This window comes from Dermacentor variabilis, chromosome 1 (genome assembly GCF_050947875.1).
Source record: "Dermacentor variabilis isolate Ectoservices chromosome 1, ASM5094787v1, whole genome shotgun sequence".
Lineage (NCBI taxonomy): Eukaryota > Metazoa > Arthropoda > Arachnida > Ixodida > Ixodidae > Dermacentor > Dermacentor variabilis.
The window spans coordinates 271,122,226-271,138,841 of record NC_134568.1 but is presented as its reverse complement, the minus strand read 5'-3'; the positions used below and the strand labels follow the sequence as shown (position 1 = coordinate 271,138,841).

The following is a 16,616-nucleotide window of genomic DNA, read 5'->3' as shown; positions in this document are numbered from 1 at the left end:
AAAGCTTTTGTTTGGATTCTGCAGCCTTCTAGAATTGCTGCGGAGATAAAAGTTTTTTTGGGAGGCCCTGTTGAGAGCCTTGTTGAGAGGCAAGCAAACCTAAGGAATACAGGCATAGGCAAAAATGCTTTGGGTATGCTGGTTCAAATCCTTCCATGGTCATTGTTACAGTTTGAGTGCCTAAAATGCGTCCATAAATATGTCACTTAACACAACAAGATCAACAAATGTGTGATACTTTTAAAGGGACCCTGCAACACTTCTTCATGAAGCTGAAAAAAAATTATTGACCTTAAAGTGACATCGCCTGTTGGAAGAGTCTTCAAAGGTGCTTTGTACTGTAGAGTTACCATAAGCACACAGTTTTTCTTGAAGCTCTCCACTTGTTCTTTTCCCTAGCTTCGTCAGAGCTCTGATTCTTTGCTAAAAGAGCAATACTTTTCTCAGTGATTAGCTACTGCACTCCTGGTTCGTTGATTCACTTTCACCACTGCTGTCTTGCTAAAACCATGCAGTACTATGGAAGCTACAGCTGGCTATGGTGAAAGTTAGGAAGGAGTCTGTATCATGGTAATGTTGCCCATTGATGACATTGTTTTATGCATGCAATTAGAACAAGTTTGTAATGCTGACTGGAGGAAAGGCTGCAAACAACAATGCCTTTGACGTTCTCAGTTATACTGTTAAATGGCAACTCTGGTAGTTGTTTATGTTGAGAAGTTGTTTAATTTTCTTTTTTGCATATCCTTGCATCTCAAACAGTGCAGTTTGTATAATAAGACAAATAGTTTTAAATCAGCTGAAAGAAATTGCATCAGAATAGAAACTAGACTGGCCAGCCTATGTCTAAAAATGCCTATTACTTCAGATACCTGCCACAGTTGAAGGAAAGTTAGTGATGAGAACACATGGCCATAATTCCTGTCATGGCTCTTCCACAACACCGAGTAGCTTGCATTTTTCTCATTTCCACTGCTGATCGTGAATACTCGTAACCACACAAAAGTTGTATATGATTGAGGATTGGTGCAATTGCCCACATATAGTCATTGGGTGTGTGCAACTGTACTGACTTAAGGCTGTATATTTTGGCTGTTATAGTGTAAAAGCAGCATGCGAACCAAGCAGGAGCATACTCTTCAGCCCAAACCCCATGTGAGCGATTTTGTGCGCAACAGTGACAAACGACGACTTCGAGCAAAGAAACACGCTGTCGTGCAAACAGACCACTTGTTGTTGTAAGTCGATCACTCGGTTCTGGAAGTCTAGAATCATTGCTCGTCACCCGGAAATGCTATGAGCAACTGGCCAATAAAGTGAAGCCGGAACAGGGTGTACATCAGTCAAGCACTGCTGGTTGTCGCATAGAACGAGCAAACAACCAAATTTTGATACATGAAAAGATAAAAAACCTACTGCAAGACCTTCAGAAATATTCTGTTGCTCTGTACAGCAAAAGGAATGAACCTAAATTATTAGAACATGTGTCATGCTAGTTTCGGTGTGCATTTGCTGCTGTTATACCGACAACGCTTGGGAGATGTTGCTCAAAATTGTCGCTCTCATGAGGTTCAACTTGTAGGCAAGAAGTGGACGCGGCAGCCATTTCCATTTCATTGCTTGTCACCATTGCACACAAGATTGTTTACATGAGGCTAGTACTTTAAACATGTCACTTTTACCATTAACACCTCGTTTGATTACATTCTGATGGCCAGTCATTTACATGCGAACACCTGTGAACTGTCAAGAGCATAGTTTAGTTCAATATCTGTGACAGTGGTATCTGAAAGTACTTTGCATGTACAAGTGCTTCAGTCTGTGTATCCGTGTGTATAATTTCTAAAAGGATGTTTGCACCTTTAGTGTGGTTAGCCATGGTACAAGTAAGGGAGCAAGACATGCAATTGGGCTTGGCCAAGCCACTTGGGATTAATCATGTACTCAGTCACCTTGGTAAATGCTGCTAAGCTGAAAATATGCCCTGCAGTTTATTGCGTGTATGTCGCAACGCAAACATGAGGACTTGGCGTAATGATTTTTTGATGATTTTTATTTCTTGTACATGGCATGCACCACAGAAGTTGGGTGCATTGCTCACGAATGTGTTATTACCAGGATTATGAGGCTGTGCAGTCAACCTTAAGATTACAGTCAAATGGGGAATGGTGTATTCTGTACGTCATCAAATTCACATGTTTGACTGAGTCATTGTCCATTAATTTGATCTTAAAAAGTTTGCTGCTCGGTTTGCAGCTGTATGCCCATCATGCCAGTGGCTTTTCGAAACACAACGCTACTCATGGCAGTGCACAGATAAACAAATATGGCTGACCCTATGCTACTGTGCTGCAGAATGTCTATGTGAGAAGAACGAGAAGAAAGGGGGTTAACCGAGAGGCCTGAATAAACTTCCGGCCCCTCGGTTCTTCCCATTCTTGCATAATGAGGATCCCGAATCCGGCAACACTGATGCCTTCAGGTAGCATGTGCGGGTTTATTGACCAGTTGCCTTCGCCCAGAAAGATCACGTGCTTGTGATGCCTGCGGCAGAAAGGATGTTCCACATCTGCTGCCAAGTTTTGTGAGTGGTGGCACTGGCTAACACTCCCATGGTTCTAGTAGTAACACATAAATACCCAAGAAAGTGGATGGGGAAACCACGCCATGGTAGCTAAGTTGGTTAGGACATTGCACGCGTAATGCGAAGACGTGGGATCGTTCCCCACCTGCGGCAAGTTGTTTTTTCATCCACTTTCATTGCCATTAATTTACAATTTCTTTCATTCATTTAGTAAGTACAAGTAATTTCCCTTATGTTTTCCTTGGTGTCTTTGTTTGTTGGCTTCTCATTATATGTGAGGAGACCTTTTGAACATGAAATGCTTGTGACTTGTTCTGTAGGTATTTGGCTGGGGTAACATCATGCACAGCAGCATTTGCAAAGCATATGCCTGCTCTTATTTTGCATGCAACAGCATCAGCTGTGCGCAGTAAATTGAAATAAGATTTCAGGGCTGAGTTAGCATTGAATTGGCACTATTATTGCTTGTAGGGTATCTGATTGAACTATGACTTCCTCACTGGTTGTAGGTGCATAACTTGCTGAATGATAAAAGTAGTGCAGTAGGTTGTCAGTACATCAACAGCTAGTAAAATTTATCTGAAGTATACTTCATTTCGCACACTGCAGGCAATGCTATGACTTCAGTCATTGCTCACATTTGCGACCAAGGAATGTGTGTAGCATATGAGAGAAAGATTGGGTATGCATTATGTAATTGAATCTAAAATAAGCATCATACTTTTATGTTGCAAAATATTGTTACGTTGGAGAAGTCACATATAAAGATTTATTTACAATATTTACAAGAGAGACAACGATGCATAAACAAGATGGTTGTCAAGACCGATTCCACCTCTACACGTCAAGTCGTCTTCTGACGCACCACTCTTTGTTGCACTGTAACAATATGATGTAATTATTATATGAACACGGTAGAGAGGTCACAGATCTGAGCTTATTTTAGTACCATAAACAAGCGGAGGGACACATTTCTTTGACCAGTGGCTAGAGCACACTGCTTGCGATCATAACCAAGAACATAGTATGTCACATGCTGGAAACGCGAAGGTGCACAAATACATGATTCGATATAATCTTACATCCACAAGTTGTAATGGTACAGTTAAACCTCATTATAATGAAGTAAGTGAAATTCTCCTTCAAATCGTTATAAAGATTCATGGTACAGTACATGTCTGCAATAATGCATATAACAGAGTAATTTATGGCTCCCTCATCAGCTTCGTTATATATAACAAGGTTTGTTGTATATGAAGCAGTTATTCCATAGAAGTCATCGCAGATCAAAAGCAACTGCACTGCAGAACATGTGAAGTAAGACTTCTATGACCAAACTGCTTTTGTAGCTTCTGCTCCATTGCCTGCTAAATATGACATGGAGTATACATGAAAAACATGTGCATCATGGCTGGTCTTCTATAGATATGATGGAACGAGATGAACCCACTAAACATAAAAGTGATGTGTGATTAAGCCAGCATTTCCTTGTACATTTTCTTGAAACGCCTAATGGCTTAAATTTTGAGACAAAATCACTAGATACAGTGCAATACTGTGCAATACACTGTGCAATACAGTGAGAACATGAGAAAGGAATATCAAGTGAACAGTGATATGATTGACATTGTAGAATAGTGAATGAATTACTGTGCAAGCCATTTAATGAATAATTTCAGTGTGTGAAAATTACACTATCTTAAGATTATGCTTACACCTAAGCACTTTGTTTAATCATGCTACACCCAGCATGGTGGCGTAGTGGCTATTTTATCCAGTGCCCTCGGGCACTGGATAAAATCCTGGTTTTTCGATGGAGGCAAAATGCAAATACGCTTGTTTGCCTTGCATTGGGTACACATTAAAGAGCTCCAGGTGGTCAAAATTAATCCTTAGTCCCCCACTACAGCGTGCCTCATAATCATGTTGTGGTTTCGGCACGTAATACCCCAGAATGTAATTTTTTGAACATATTCATGACAGTTGGATAAAGAGATTACAATGATTGGCCAGCTTGTACTTTGTTTTGTGGCTAACAGCTCCAATAGGTTATGATCACCCCCTCTTTCCTCCATTTTTTGTAGGAGAAGCGGAAGTGTGAGCACGAATGTTCCTTGGGCAGTGACGAGCGCCCACCAGCAGCTAATGCAGTGGAACCGCCACCAGCCAAGCGCCCCCGTCAGGAGTTGGTGCCAGCAGCGCCTGAGCCTTCACAGCCACCTTCTGAACGCCCAATTAGAGATCCTCGCACATGTACATTAAAGAAGTCGGATAAGAGTCCCCTGCAGATGCTGCTCTACTACCTTCTAAAAAACCTTCAAAAGTAGGTCTCAAAGCTATATGGGCTTTCCAGAAACCTGTTTCTTTTCTTTGATAGCTGGTAAACTGCCACTGTTGGAAGAAAATTCCAAAATTAGAGTTGTGCAAATAGTAATTTTTGAGACAGAATTTAACATTAAAAGAATGTGGCATAGTTTTTGAATGATGAACAGCCATTTTCACCATTAATATAAAATGAACTTCACATCTTAGTATATTCACAATGTTAGGAAGTGTCTGTTATTGTATTGTACATTATGAAGCATTGTTTATTAAAAGTAGAAATAGAGCATTAGGAGCAATTAAGCACTTTGTTCACATGCTCATGACTTGTTGGTAAGTGCAAATGATAGCAGTTTAACCAAAAAAGTAGGGCTCCCTGCGTGACATAAATCGTTCCACTGTAGTTCTCGTGTTGCATGTTCTTGTTTTGTGTTATCGCACTTTTGTTAAAATTTTGTGCTTGATTGGGCACAGTTGGTAATTTGAAATATTTGAAAACTATTAAAAAAATTTTGTGTTGTTGGATAGTGTCTGTTAAATTCAAAACTGATTTGAAAGATCACTATTTGATTTATTATTTGAAAGTTCTGGATATTCACACAGCGCTAACCAAATGCCAGAAGTAAGCAATTTGCTAGTCTCTGGGGCTCTTTTGCATGAAAAAAAAAAAGGGATTTTTTATACAGTGAGCATTTTGCATGGAAGTGGGGAACCACTGAAGACTGTTCATCTGTGTCTGCACTTGCAGTCTATGTGCATGAGATGAAAGTCTATTGTGGTTCATGGAATCCAGGTGCAGGCACACCATGGCAACAGCTAGTAGCTGGCATTGTAGTGCACATAGTTAAGCTACATGGTGTCAAAATTTTGTGCATGTTTTATTTTGTGGATTAAAGTACTAATTGCTTCAAAGGAATACCGATGCTCCCCATTTCTTGGTGGAGCTGTTCCTCTATTCACAAGCTTGTTTGCTTACAATTTGTTATTCGTGAAAGTGATATTCTTGCACTAGGTGACTTCTTTGGGGTTATTTGCTAAGGACACACAAGTACAGACCTTCTGACTGCTGTGTAGAGCACTACAGTAAGCCAGCTTTGCAGGCAATGCCTTGCAGCCACTGCTGGAGTCAAGACAGTGTGCCAAGGTGCATGCTTGGCACACAGATCTGCAAGACTGCTCATATTTATATTTGCAAGCAGCGATGCTTGATCAGCACCTTCGTTTTACCAAAGCAGGCCGTTTTCTTAAAGCTAGGTTTAACTTGTATGTGGCACCCTGCTTCAGTAAAGCAGCAGTAGCTGCAAAGTATTAATTGGTAGCTGTCACACCATTTGTTACCTGAAGGTGTGATCTCCTTAGGCAATTTCATCACACTGTCACTGTCTACTTTTCTGTCTTGTGTGGACACTTGAGGGGTACTCCATAGATCGCCATACTCACTTATGGGCACACTAAATCATACTCGGTCAACACTGATTTCACAGGCGTGAGATTAGAGTGTTAGTGATTGATGCAAGTCTGAGTGGGTGGGACTATGAACAGGATTGAGTGCTGGTTAACGTGAGTATAAGTGAAAATTAGTGACAGCAATTTTGAGTGGACATGAGTATGAGCATGAGTGGGTGCCTGTAAATGGGAATGGAAGTCGTAATAAAAATGAGTGAGTGTTGGTAAGTATTAGCAGGTGCGATTAGGAATGTGAGCAAGTGCCAACAAGTGTGAATACACGAGTGTGAGGGGGTACATAGCTTGCGAAAATATTGGTGAGGACGTATGAGTGAACTTATTCTGCCAACCTATAGATTACTCAGTTGCAGGTTTACTAGCACTTGCTTCATGTGATATACCATATTGTTCTTAAAGCAATCTAGGACTGATGTCCATGGTCCCATGACTGGGAATCCGTGACATTCTTATGCACAAAGTATATGTTGCTTTCATGCCTCCGGTGCCTTTTTCGGTCTTTTTTGGTCCGGTTGTTCTTGGATGTTAGTGATGACTCATAACAGTAACCCTTGGGCAGTGCCTATCAGCTGCGCCTATTGTACAAAATTGCCCCAAGGAGGAATTTTCATTTTCATCCTGTGCCAATGCAACAATTACACAAAACCTGTGCCTTGTGGAGTATCTGCCGTAAAAGTGCACTGCTATTGGAAAATGTATTTACAAATATTTTGTATGACATGAATTTCATGTTTAAATTTACATTTAAGGGTAAAATGTGCAAGGGAAATTGCAATAGATTGGTGCTTCATTGTGTGACCACAATCCTGCTTTAATATCCAGTCTTATTATGTGACATTTGTTTCTTTTTCACTGCTTCACTGCTATACTACTTATTTCCTGTTTACTCAGCTGCTTCGGCATTTGCTCTACGGTGTCTTCCAAGTAGATAATTGGCTAGAAATGTTTTGGCAAGCATTCATGTTTTCTGAGTAGCTACTCCTAACGATAGCAGAGGCACGGCTTCATGTGAGCAAATGAAAAAGGGAAAGAGGAAAATAAAAAGAACCATTGCAAAATACAGCACAGTGGCTATCGCATTCTGCTGCTGAACATGAGGTCGCAGGTGCAATTCCCAGAAGCGGAGGCCGCATTTCAATGGGGATGAAATTCAAGAACACTTGTGTGCTTATATTTAAGTGCACATCAAAGAACCCTAGGTGGTCTAAACTTATCTGGGGTCCTCAACTAAGGTGTCTCTCATAGCCACAGTGTTGCTTTGGGACATTAAACCCACGAATAAAGTAAGAAAATTTGTAAAACAGAGAATGACTTAATAAACCTATTTTCTCTCATCTTCTAGCTTTTCCTTTGCCCGTGTCTTATAAGTGCAGGAAGAAAGACAAGAGTGGGCTATAAAGAAGTTGAAAGAATTGCTTTATGTTACATGGGAGAAGCTTGTAGTTGTACTGCAAAGAACCAACCCTTTGCAAGTTTTTTTGTGTGACATGGTTTGCACTGTATTGCAAAATGAAAATGCACACATGACTCCAGCGCAGTTCGCCATTGGTCTGGCGCTCACGTCGTCTGTTCGACTCTTCGCACCTCGTGAGCTCTGGGCAGTCTCCACTCTCAGTAATCTCGCTGAGTATCAAAACGGACGCTACGCGGACATCACAGTAGCGTGGCTGATGCGTCTGTTAGTGGATGGCTCAGACCCGTGGCTAAGCATTCCGAGCATCAGTGACACGCATTTCTCGAAACCTCGCCTAAGCATTTCGTGCATCGGTTTGTGCATCGGCGCCTCTGACTGTGTGACTAAGCTCATCGAGTGTCGACTCCTCGAGCCTGTGGCTATACATTTCACACATCGGCACGTCGGACTGCCCGACTGAGCTTGTCGAGCGTTGACTCCTCGAGCCTGCTGCTAGGCACTTAGCCCATCGGCACCTCAGATTGCGCGATAAGCACGTCGAGCATCGACCCCTCGAGCCCACGGCTAGGCATTTTGCGAATCGGCACTTCGGACTACGCGACTAATCTCGTCGAGCGTCGACTCCTCAAACCTGTGGTAGCAAAGAATGCCATATATAAAAAAGGGCGGGGGTGGGCGGGAATGAAAGCCCACCAGACCAGAGGCTACATGTCTAAAAAGCCCCACATCACTAAACATGAAAGACTACAGATTTGGTGCCTTTTAGAAAACTGAAGAGAAGATGAAATAAACTAAACTTTGAGAGCCATTTTCTCAAAACTATTTTTTTTTTCTTTGTGCTGAGTTTCAAGAGCTGATTTCTTTGTTACTGTTTAGCCTATTTTGGCTCTGTTTCTTTTTTTTTTTTCACGTTCCAGGTCGTGACAGTCTCTCTTTCTTTACCTTGAATTTTTGATGCCAAGGTAACATAAAAAAATGGCTAAAAAAAGTTTGTGTTGCAAGAAAAAAAAAAAGCAAGACTGTCACGATCTTCCGCCTGCATTTAGCTATGCAGTCAGTACTTAACAAGCCTTCTATCACGTTTTTTAAGTTCCCCAGGCTCTTCACAAAGTTCGAGGTTGAAACATTCTGCTGAATCAAATTTAATAAAATGTTCTCAAGGTATCACTCTGAAACTTTAATGGAAGCATCAGGGAGAAATTCTAAACATTTGTGCCAATTTTCATCACTATCCATGCCGAAATAAGGAAGTTGATTTTCAAAGCCACGTCCCTCTTCCCATTGCTGCAAGCATGTCCATTTTGTCCTAGATGGGTTTTATTGGATAGTAAATTCTCTTGTTTTGCTGTTGTCTTTCCAGGAGAGACCCTCAAGAATTCTTTGCTTGGCCTGTGAATGACATAATTGCACCGGGCTACTCAACAATCATACACAATCCTATGGATTTTAGTACCATGAGAAAAAAGATAGATGACAGTGAATATGCCTGTGTCAGCGAGTTCAGGGTAAGTATTTTAGCATATAATGGCACATCTGGAACTTGTCACATATTAATCTCTTTTGCCTGGATTTAGTGTTGTGGATTACGAGCATCCTTAACTACGGCATAATTAAAGTTGGTTAGGCTGCCTAAGGCTGGCTAGTTGGTTACTAGAACAGCTGACATATTTACCAGCGTAACTGGACAGAATAGCAATCGTAGAAATAGACAACCCAAATGCAGGACTACGAATGAAATTTATTTGATGAAAGGCTAAAAGGGACAGAAAAATAAATAAAAATCTTGGCCTGCAGGCTTGCCATATATCCCTGGCCACAGTGGATGCATTTCAAAGGGGGCCATAATGTAATGCAGGAGTGCTTGTGCGCCATAATTTGGGTGCATGTTAAAGACCTCTGGGTGGTCAGAATTAATGTGGAGGCCTCCACAATGGTGTCCTGCATAATCTGTTATGTAGTTTCTGGACATTAAACACTACAATTTTATTTTGATGCTTCACATTTGACTGCTGACAGATATTTCTTCTAGTGATAGCTATGGAAGCTAAACTGATCTTTCCTTTTTCATAGAAAATACTTCCGTTTCTCTTTGAAATTACTTGTGGCTAATGGGGCGTAATATAAAGTGGGGCAATGCCAAAGGTGTCAATGTTCCTTGCCTTTTGGCACCACATTAGTTCTTAATTTGGTTCAATTGTAGATTGTATTTCAGTTTGCATTGCTGCCTTGTTTACTAAATATTAGTGGAAAATTCTTGACAGTTTTGACAAATTTTTGACAAATTTTTGCGGCTTTTCTGCTGTACTCTGCTCCATCATCAGTATCGGTGCTTTTAGTCCTCTACTTGAGAACACTTTACGTGAATGTTGGAAAGATACAGGCTTAGAATGTTGTATCCACTAGCAAATCGATAAGGAAACCTGGAAAGTAAAAAATGTGTTTACTTCGATACACATAATGCTACTGGAATTCCATTCAGCTGAGTAGGTTGTAAATTAGAAGTGACTGCTTATACCAGGCACTTCGATTGGCTGCGTGACTATATACAGTACAACCTTGTTCATACGTCTTGGTAAAAATAAGCGATTAAAGGTACTAACCGGGAAAATGTATGATCCGAAGTTACTGAAAAATATTGTAGACTCAACTGTAGCTGAAATCTACATAATACACATAGTCGCAGCACAAGATGCCAGAACGTGCTAAGCCAGTGGGGCGAAGCAGCCTGAGACCAGGCAGGCATCATAATTTTTTCGGCTTAACAAGCCTACGTTTGTGCTCCTCAAATTCGGCCTGAGTGAGCAGCTTACCTATTCGGAAGGGCAGCGGATTGGGCGAGTTGGTGTTGCATAGTAACAATAAAATTCAAACAGCGCTAAACGACAGGACCAGAATGAGGAGAAGACAAACACGGCGCTGAACCTACAACAGTTGTAAGTTCAGCGCCGTGTTTGTCTCCTCCTCATTCTGGTCCTGTCGTTTAGCGCTGTTTGAATTTTATTGTTACCTATTCGGGTGGGGTATTTTGATGGGAAGTTTTGATGTGCCTACTCAGTGAGAATCATTGTGGCATGAGATGCTGTGGCTGGCGATGCGCTCTGTTTTGCTATCACATAGCTGTAGTATTTTGAGACTGCGACGGGAAACCGAAATGAAGCTGAGCTGGTGGGGGATGCTGGAATACGATGCCTCAACAGTGAAACATAATGCTCATTTTGTGCACCTTTAGCAGCGAAAGGGAGAACGGCGGCGCATTTAGGTTATCGCCTATTAAAAGCTTGCAGTAGGCGCTTCCAACGGCACTACGCCACATGCATCCGTGAGGAGATTCGCTGGTACCGGGAGAGGAAATCGAGTGTGTGCTGACATTTCCAAGTGATATAAGTGGGCGAGTGAGAGCACACGGGTTCTAGCAACCGGAAAACATATCATGCAATCGCAGTTTGGCGATGCGCAGGACACTGGTGCCAAAATATTGTGTTTTCTGGGAATGTATTAACCTGTAATAAAAGAACCGTACTACCTGTATTGGGGTCAGTTATTGTGTTCGCAATCATGAACGTTGGCATAGGGAGTGTACAAAATGGGATTGTATCAACGAAGTTCTACTGTATAAACATGGATCCTTTTCCATGGCAGGCAGGCTCCGATAATTCTGGTAACCCTGTATATTCAATCTCAATGGAACATGAAATTCTAAAATTGAATTCTGCTATTTTGATTCAAAGCAGAAGTATTCTAGTTATATTTGAAACTTCAAATATTTGCACACCCCTAATTTTCGCTCGTCTCTACTCTTTGTTGTCTTCAGCCAGTAAGAGCTGAGTGCTACGAAAATCATAACCTAAAACACTGTGAAATCGGCTCTTGTTGCCCTGTTATGTCAGTGGGTCTTGCCAGAAACACAATGTCACTTTGAGCTGCCAACAGGATTTGGTTGTAAATTACGGTGACAAGCTAAGCTGGCACTATTTTCATGCCCCAAAATGACAACTATATATATAGCTTGTCCTTGGTGTACAAAGGATGAGCCAGGTGGAAGCCAGGACACCATGCTGTGGACCGTAAACAGTGGTGAAGTGCTGTTGAGAGTGACTGCAACAAACATTTTGTTCATAAATTTATATTCATTGAAGGTAAACTTCTCTAGTTTCAGCTTTTTCTGATTGCCAGAATCAGAGGCATGTACCACGCTTTTGTTGCTAAGAAATGGAATGTGAATTGGATGTCTATTTTGGTTAGGAGCTCTAATCTCATTTCTGTGTTAGTTTACTTTAAATTCATAAAAATTGGGTGCACATTATTTGGGGGCATGTTAGAGTCGGGCTAATATTGCCAAATATAGCAGTAATGTGTTTGGGCATTCTTCCTGCATCTCAACCTCTTGTTGTATGCATGTGCACTTATACCGAGTTTCATTGAAGAAAAGCAATATTATATTATCTACTCTAAATATTTCCACAAATGTTACCATTTATTGGTCTGAAATTGCTCTGGTGCTTCAAAGTGACCTGGACCAATTGCATAACTCACTACTGTGAGGACAAAGTAATAACTCAGTGTAATTTTCATTTGTATTCAGGAGGACCTGAAGTTAATGTGTGATAATGCAATGACCTACAACCGACCTGACACTGTTTACTTCAAGTCTGCAAAGCGTATGTGGTACTCTGGAAACAAGCTACTTTCCAAGGTATTTATTTGTGTTTTGAATGGGTTGTTGGCATTACAATAAAATATTTAATAGTGGTAGCAATAAATTTCAAAATTTACAGACAGTTGCACAAAATAGCAAATCTGCTGTCAACTTTAAAATTGGTTGTAACCCACTGTAGTGGTGTAGTGGCTTTGGCATTGTGCTGCTAAGCTAGAGGGTCCGGGATCTAATCCCAGCTGTCCCAGCTGCATTTTGATGGGGGCAGAATGTAAAAATGCCCATGTACCATGCATTGGGTGCATGTTAAAGAACCCCGGGTGGCTAAAGGGACACTAAAGGCACACTAAAGGCAAATACTAAGTTCAGCTGAAGTGATAAGTTCTCGAGAATCTCTAAGGCATCAACATTATTGGGAACAGAGCCTTAATAATAGAGAAATTGAGGTAAATGCAGGGACATAATTAAAGACTTCCCCGGGACATTAGAGTACTTGCCCAATGACTGAAACGCTCCTGAGTCACTAGTACTCAATCACTCGTTGCAAAAAAACATCCTTGTATTGTATTAGATGAAATAAAATGCTACTTGTCCAGTTCCATTTCATGTTTGGAAAACAGAACTAATTGAAATTACCCTTTGCAACGACGCAGGTGGTCGAAAGGTTTCATTTTTGCTCGACTCTGCGCTGCCTATGCTTTCGCGTTTCAGTAGTTTTGTTATTGTGTAGTGCTGTGCGGTTTTGCTGGCTTGCAAAACTCTCACAAACTGCAAGTAGCAGAGAATTCAACTTCCATGTGAGATGCCCGAACGGTCTACGCCACTTGGCCAAAAAGCAGCTGCAGCGGTGAATTCATCACCCTGTCTTAGCTCGGTGCCGCCATCTGTCGGGTGCCGTTTTGCTCACCGACGGCAGCAAAGGGTGGTGATGCCGTATGCAATGTCACCACTCCCCTGGTTTGGTGGCAGGAGATTTGAATTTCGAAAAAGGTATTCGGACCCTTCAGATGCAATTCTCACGTAAACTAAGTCTTTTCTTGGCACGAAACAAGCGTTGCGAGGTTTCTGGAATAGTATTTAAACAGTCCACGCCAACTTAGTATTTGCATTTAGTGTGGCTTTAAAATAGTCCACGCCAACTTAGTATTTGCATTTAGTGTGGCTTTAAAAATAGTCCGGAGACTCCCACTTGTGGTTTTGACGAGCAAGACCCCAGAATTATATTTTTCAAATTTTGTTTATTCGTTTGAGTGCACCCTCTTGTAGCTCCTGCCACTCGCTATGGTCTTTTTTCAATTCTGCTACTGAGTGAAATGTCACATGCAGCGTGTTGCATAGCTTTTTTATTTCTTGGCTGCATATTGTGCTCTGCTACAAACATAATGAGAAAATATTATTCTACTGCATTTCAGGATCAGCTTTTGGCATTGGAGAGTTCCCTTCCATTCTTTGCTGACTTGACATCTGAAGAGCTGGGGTTTGATGTCAATGGGACTGCCACTGCCCCTGATGTCAAACCACCTACTGATGTTGCTGATGCTCCAGTGCCCATAGAGGCTGCACCACTTGGAAGTCCAGAATTCGCCAAAAAGAGCAAGAGTGGATCGTGAGTTATCTTTTGGGTGATGTGTGTGATTTTCAGTGATTGGTAGCACATTTGTACAGCTTGGCCCACTGTTAGTGTAAACATGTGAGCGTGGGGATCATGCTCAGCTGCAGTGCCAGGTGCAGGAAGTGGCGAAAGCCAAGCACATGCGCAGAACGCATCAAAAGCAGTGCATGTTGTGCATCATCTGCGACTGAATCACCCCTTTAGTTCGCCCGCGCATGTCATGTGCAACTCTTGCGATGAACATGATTTAGAGGGCAGTAGTTGCATATCACTAGCCAGCCATCTGGATGCTATGTGGAAAGGGATGTGTTTTAGAAGTCTTGGCCACATGAAGCCCTCTTTATCTAATGCAAGCTTCATGTTTGAACATTATCGCACGATAGACCAAAACGCATTCATTTCGTGGATGGAGCATGGTGTAACGCAACGCCAACAGGTCACACTGCGAGCAGCTTGTTTTCGACACTGTTATACATGGCATAGCTCCCTGGCTACGTTGTGGACAGTCCATGGAATGACTGGGAGGTTTGATCCTTTGTGTAAAACTACCATTGGTGAATCAGAAACGAAAATTCTGCAATAACGTAGTCTTATTACAGTAAAAGCTCATTAATTTGAATTCCACGGGGATGCTACGAAAATTCGAATTATACAAAATTCGAACTAATGAAAGTCAGAGAAAAAAATCGCTCGGTTAATATGCGTATATATTCCGACGTAGTTTGAGCACGTGCACACACACGGTCACGTTGGCGGGAACAACAGCGTCTATACTTAAAATAACTGGCGCAGCCAACGTAACCGGACGTGGCCAACGCGGTCCGACGCCCCCAACGTCGAAATGGCTCATGCTCCATCCGCGCGTTCGTTGCGCCGGCTGACGCGCAGGGAAAAAAATTATGCAGATACCATGCACTGTGGGAATCGATGTAAGCGAAGCTTTCCAAGCTGGATATTTTGATTGATGATAATTAGCAGTAATGTTGACAGCTAAAGCTTAATCTCTTCAACGTTTAGGCTAACACGAGAGTGGTGAGTTGATGTTAAACGTTACCTCGTGAGCACCACTGCTGTTTGTCTGTGTAGTACACAGAACACACAGGGAGAGGTGTTCGCTTGAGGCGTTTTTATGCGCCATATTTTATAACCTTTGAGAGGGTTGCGCGTTGTCATTGCCTCACATGGCATATCGCATTGTGACAGAAGAATTAAACTTGAATTGGATTATGGGGCTGTACATGCCAAAACCATACTTGGATTTTGAGGCATGCCATAGTGGCGGACTCCAGATTAATTTTGGTGCAGTGATGTCCTTTAACATGTCCCAAAATCTAAGTGCACGTGAGTTTTCTATTTCGCCCCTGTCAAAATGCAGCTGCCGCGATTGGGATCAAATCCACGACCTCTAACAATGCCATAGCCACAAGGCTAATGCGGCAGGCACAGAAGTGTTGATTTGACGGTCGACTGCTTCTGTAGTGTCTCCTGGACCCTGCGGTGTGCTTTAATTAATATGGCTCCGCTTCTGCGTGCCCTGCATAAGTTGCCCGTTTGGCATATTTGTATGGCGTTTATTTTTCAGAAATAACAGCAATGTACTGTACTGTACCTTGAACTCAAGCTTATCTTGTGTCCCCGCAACCAGTGTCGTACAGTAGTGGGGTTTCCTTGCCTTCTCACGTCACCTCCCCCCTCTCTTGTTTGGGAACTGCCTTTTCTCCTCCCTCTCCTTCTTCTCTCTACAGTTCTGTCTGCGTCCCCTCTGGCCTCACAGCATGTTAGTAGAAAGGGAAGCGCTGCAGTTTCTGCAATGCTTCCGAGGGGAGTCACGGATAATTACAGCTGTCAAAGGGCTACAGTGGCAATGGCCAGGGAGCTGCAGAGGGTATTGTGCACATTTGATGTGGTGGGGTGAAAACGAGTTTCTCCCTTCGCCTTTCCTCTCTTACTCGTGCCTGTCATCTATATAAACCCTCTGAACCACCCCCTGACACAGTGTGCGTGACAGCAGCAGCCACAGCACCCCACAGCAGTCTACAGAAGCAGCAGCAGCAGCAGTGGAAAAGACTAAGGAAAACGCAAAAAGCAAAGAAAGCTTTGCTTAAAAAAAAAAAAGTTGTATTTTCGCCCGAAAAGCGAGGCATCGATTGCGATAGCAAATTAGTAGATAGCTATACGAAGTAAAGATAGCTTTATCGGCCATATAAACTTGTAAAAATTTGCTTAATACAGTCGACTCCCGTTAATACGAAGTTCACGGGGACCACAAAAAACTTCGAATTAAACGAACTTCCAATTAAGCACAAAACACAAAAAACAGCACTTTATTTGTGGCGAAATCGAGTATTTTCTCTACGAAAAATAGTCGGTCATCTTGCTTTGCTTCTTCTTGCCGAATCGCACTGCTGAAAGCAAGTTCTGCAGGCTGTAGATGTGGCGGAACGCTTCTTCCGCGTTACCTTCAGCGGCAAAGAAGCGCTCCGCAAGAGCAAGGCCCGCAGCTACATCGGCAGCCTTAGGTTGCGGCTCGCCTTCAACGTCATCGTCGCTTTCCTGGGTCGCTTCC

At 42.2% G+C, this 16,616-nt stretch overlaps 1 protein-coding gene across 6 annotated transcripts in view; it reads left to right on the top strand.

The window, feature by feature from the left end:
- LOC142564614 (bromodomain-containing protein 7-like) overlaps positions 1-16,616 on the top strand; it is a 118,401-nt gene that overhangs the window by 10,334 nt on the left and 91,451 nt on the right. For all 6 annotated transcript variants that reach the window (XR_012824628.1, XR_012824629.1, XR_012824631.1 and 3 more), the window contains exons 3-6: positions 4,669-4,907; positions 9,145-9,289; positions 12,367-12,477; positions 13,851-14,044. Coding sequence is in view for 3 of the 6 variants with exons in the window: in XM_075675694.1 (XP_075531809.1) it covers positions 4,669-4,907; positions 9,145-9,289; positions 12,367-12,477; positions 13,851-14,044 (689 nt within the window). In the remaining 3 variants the exon portion in view is untranslated. The remainder of the gene's footprint in view (positions 1-4,668; positions 4,908-9,144; positions 9,290-12,366; positions 12,478-13,850; positions 14,045-16,616) is intronic.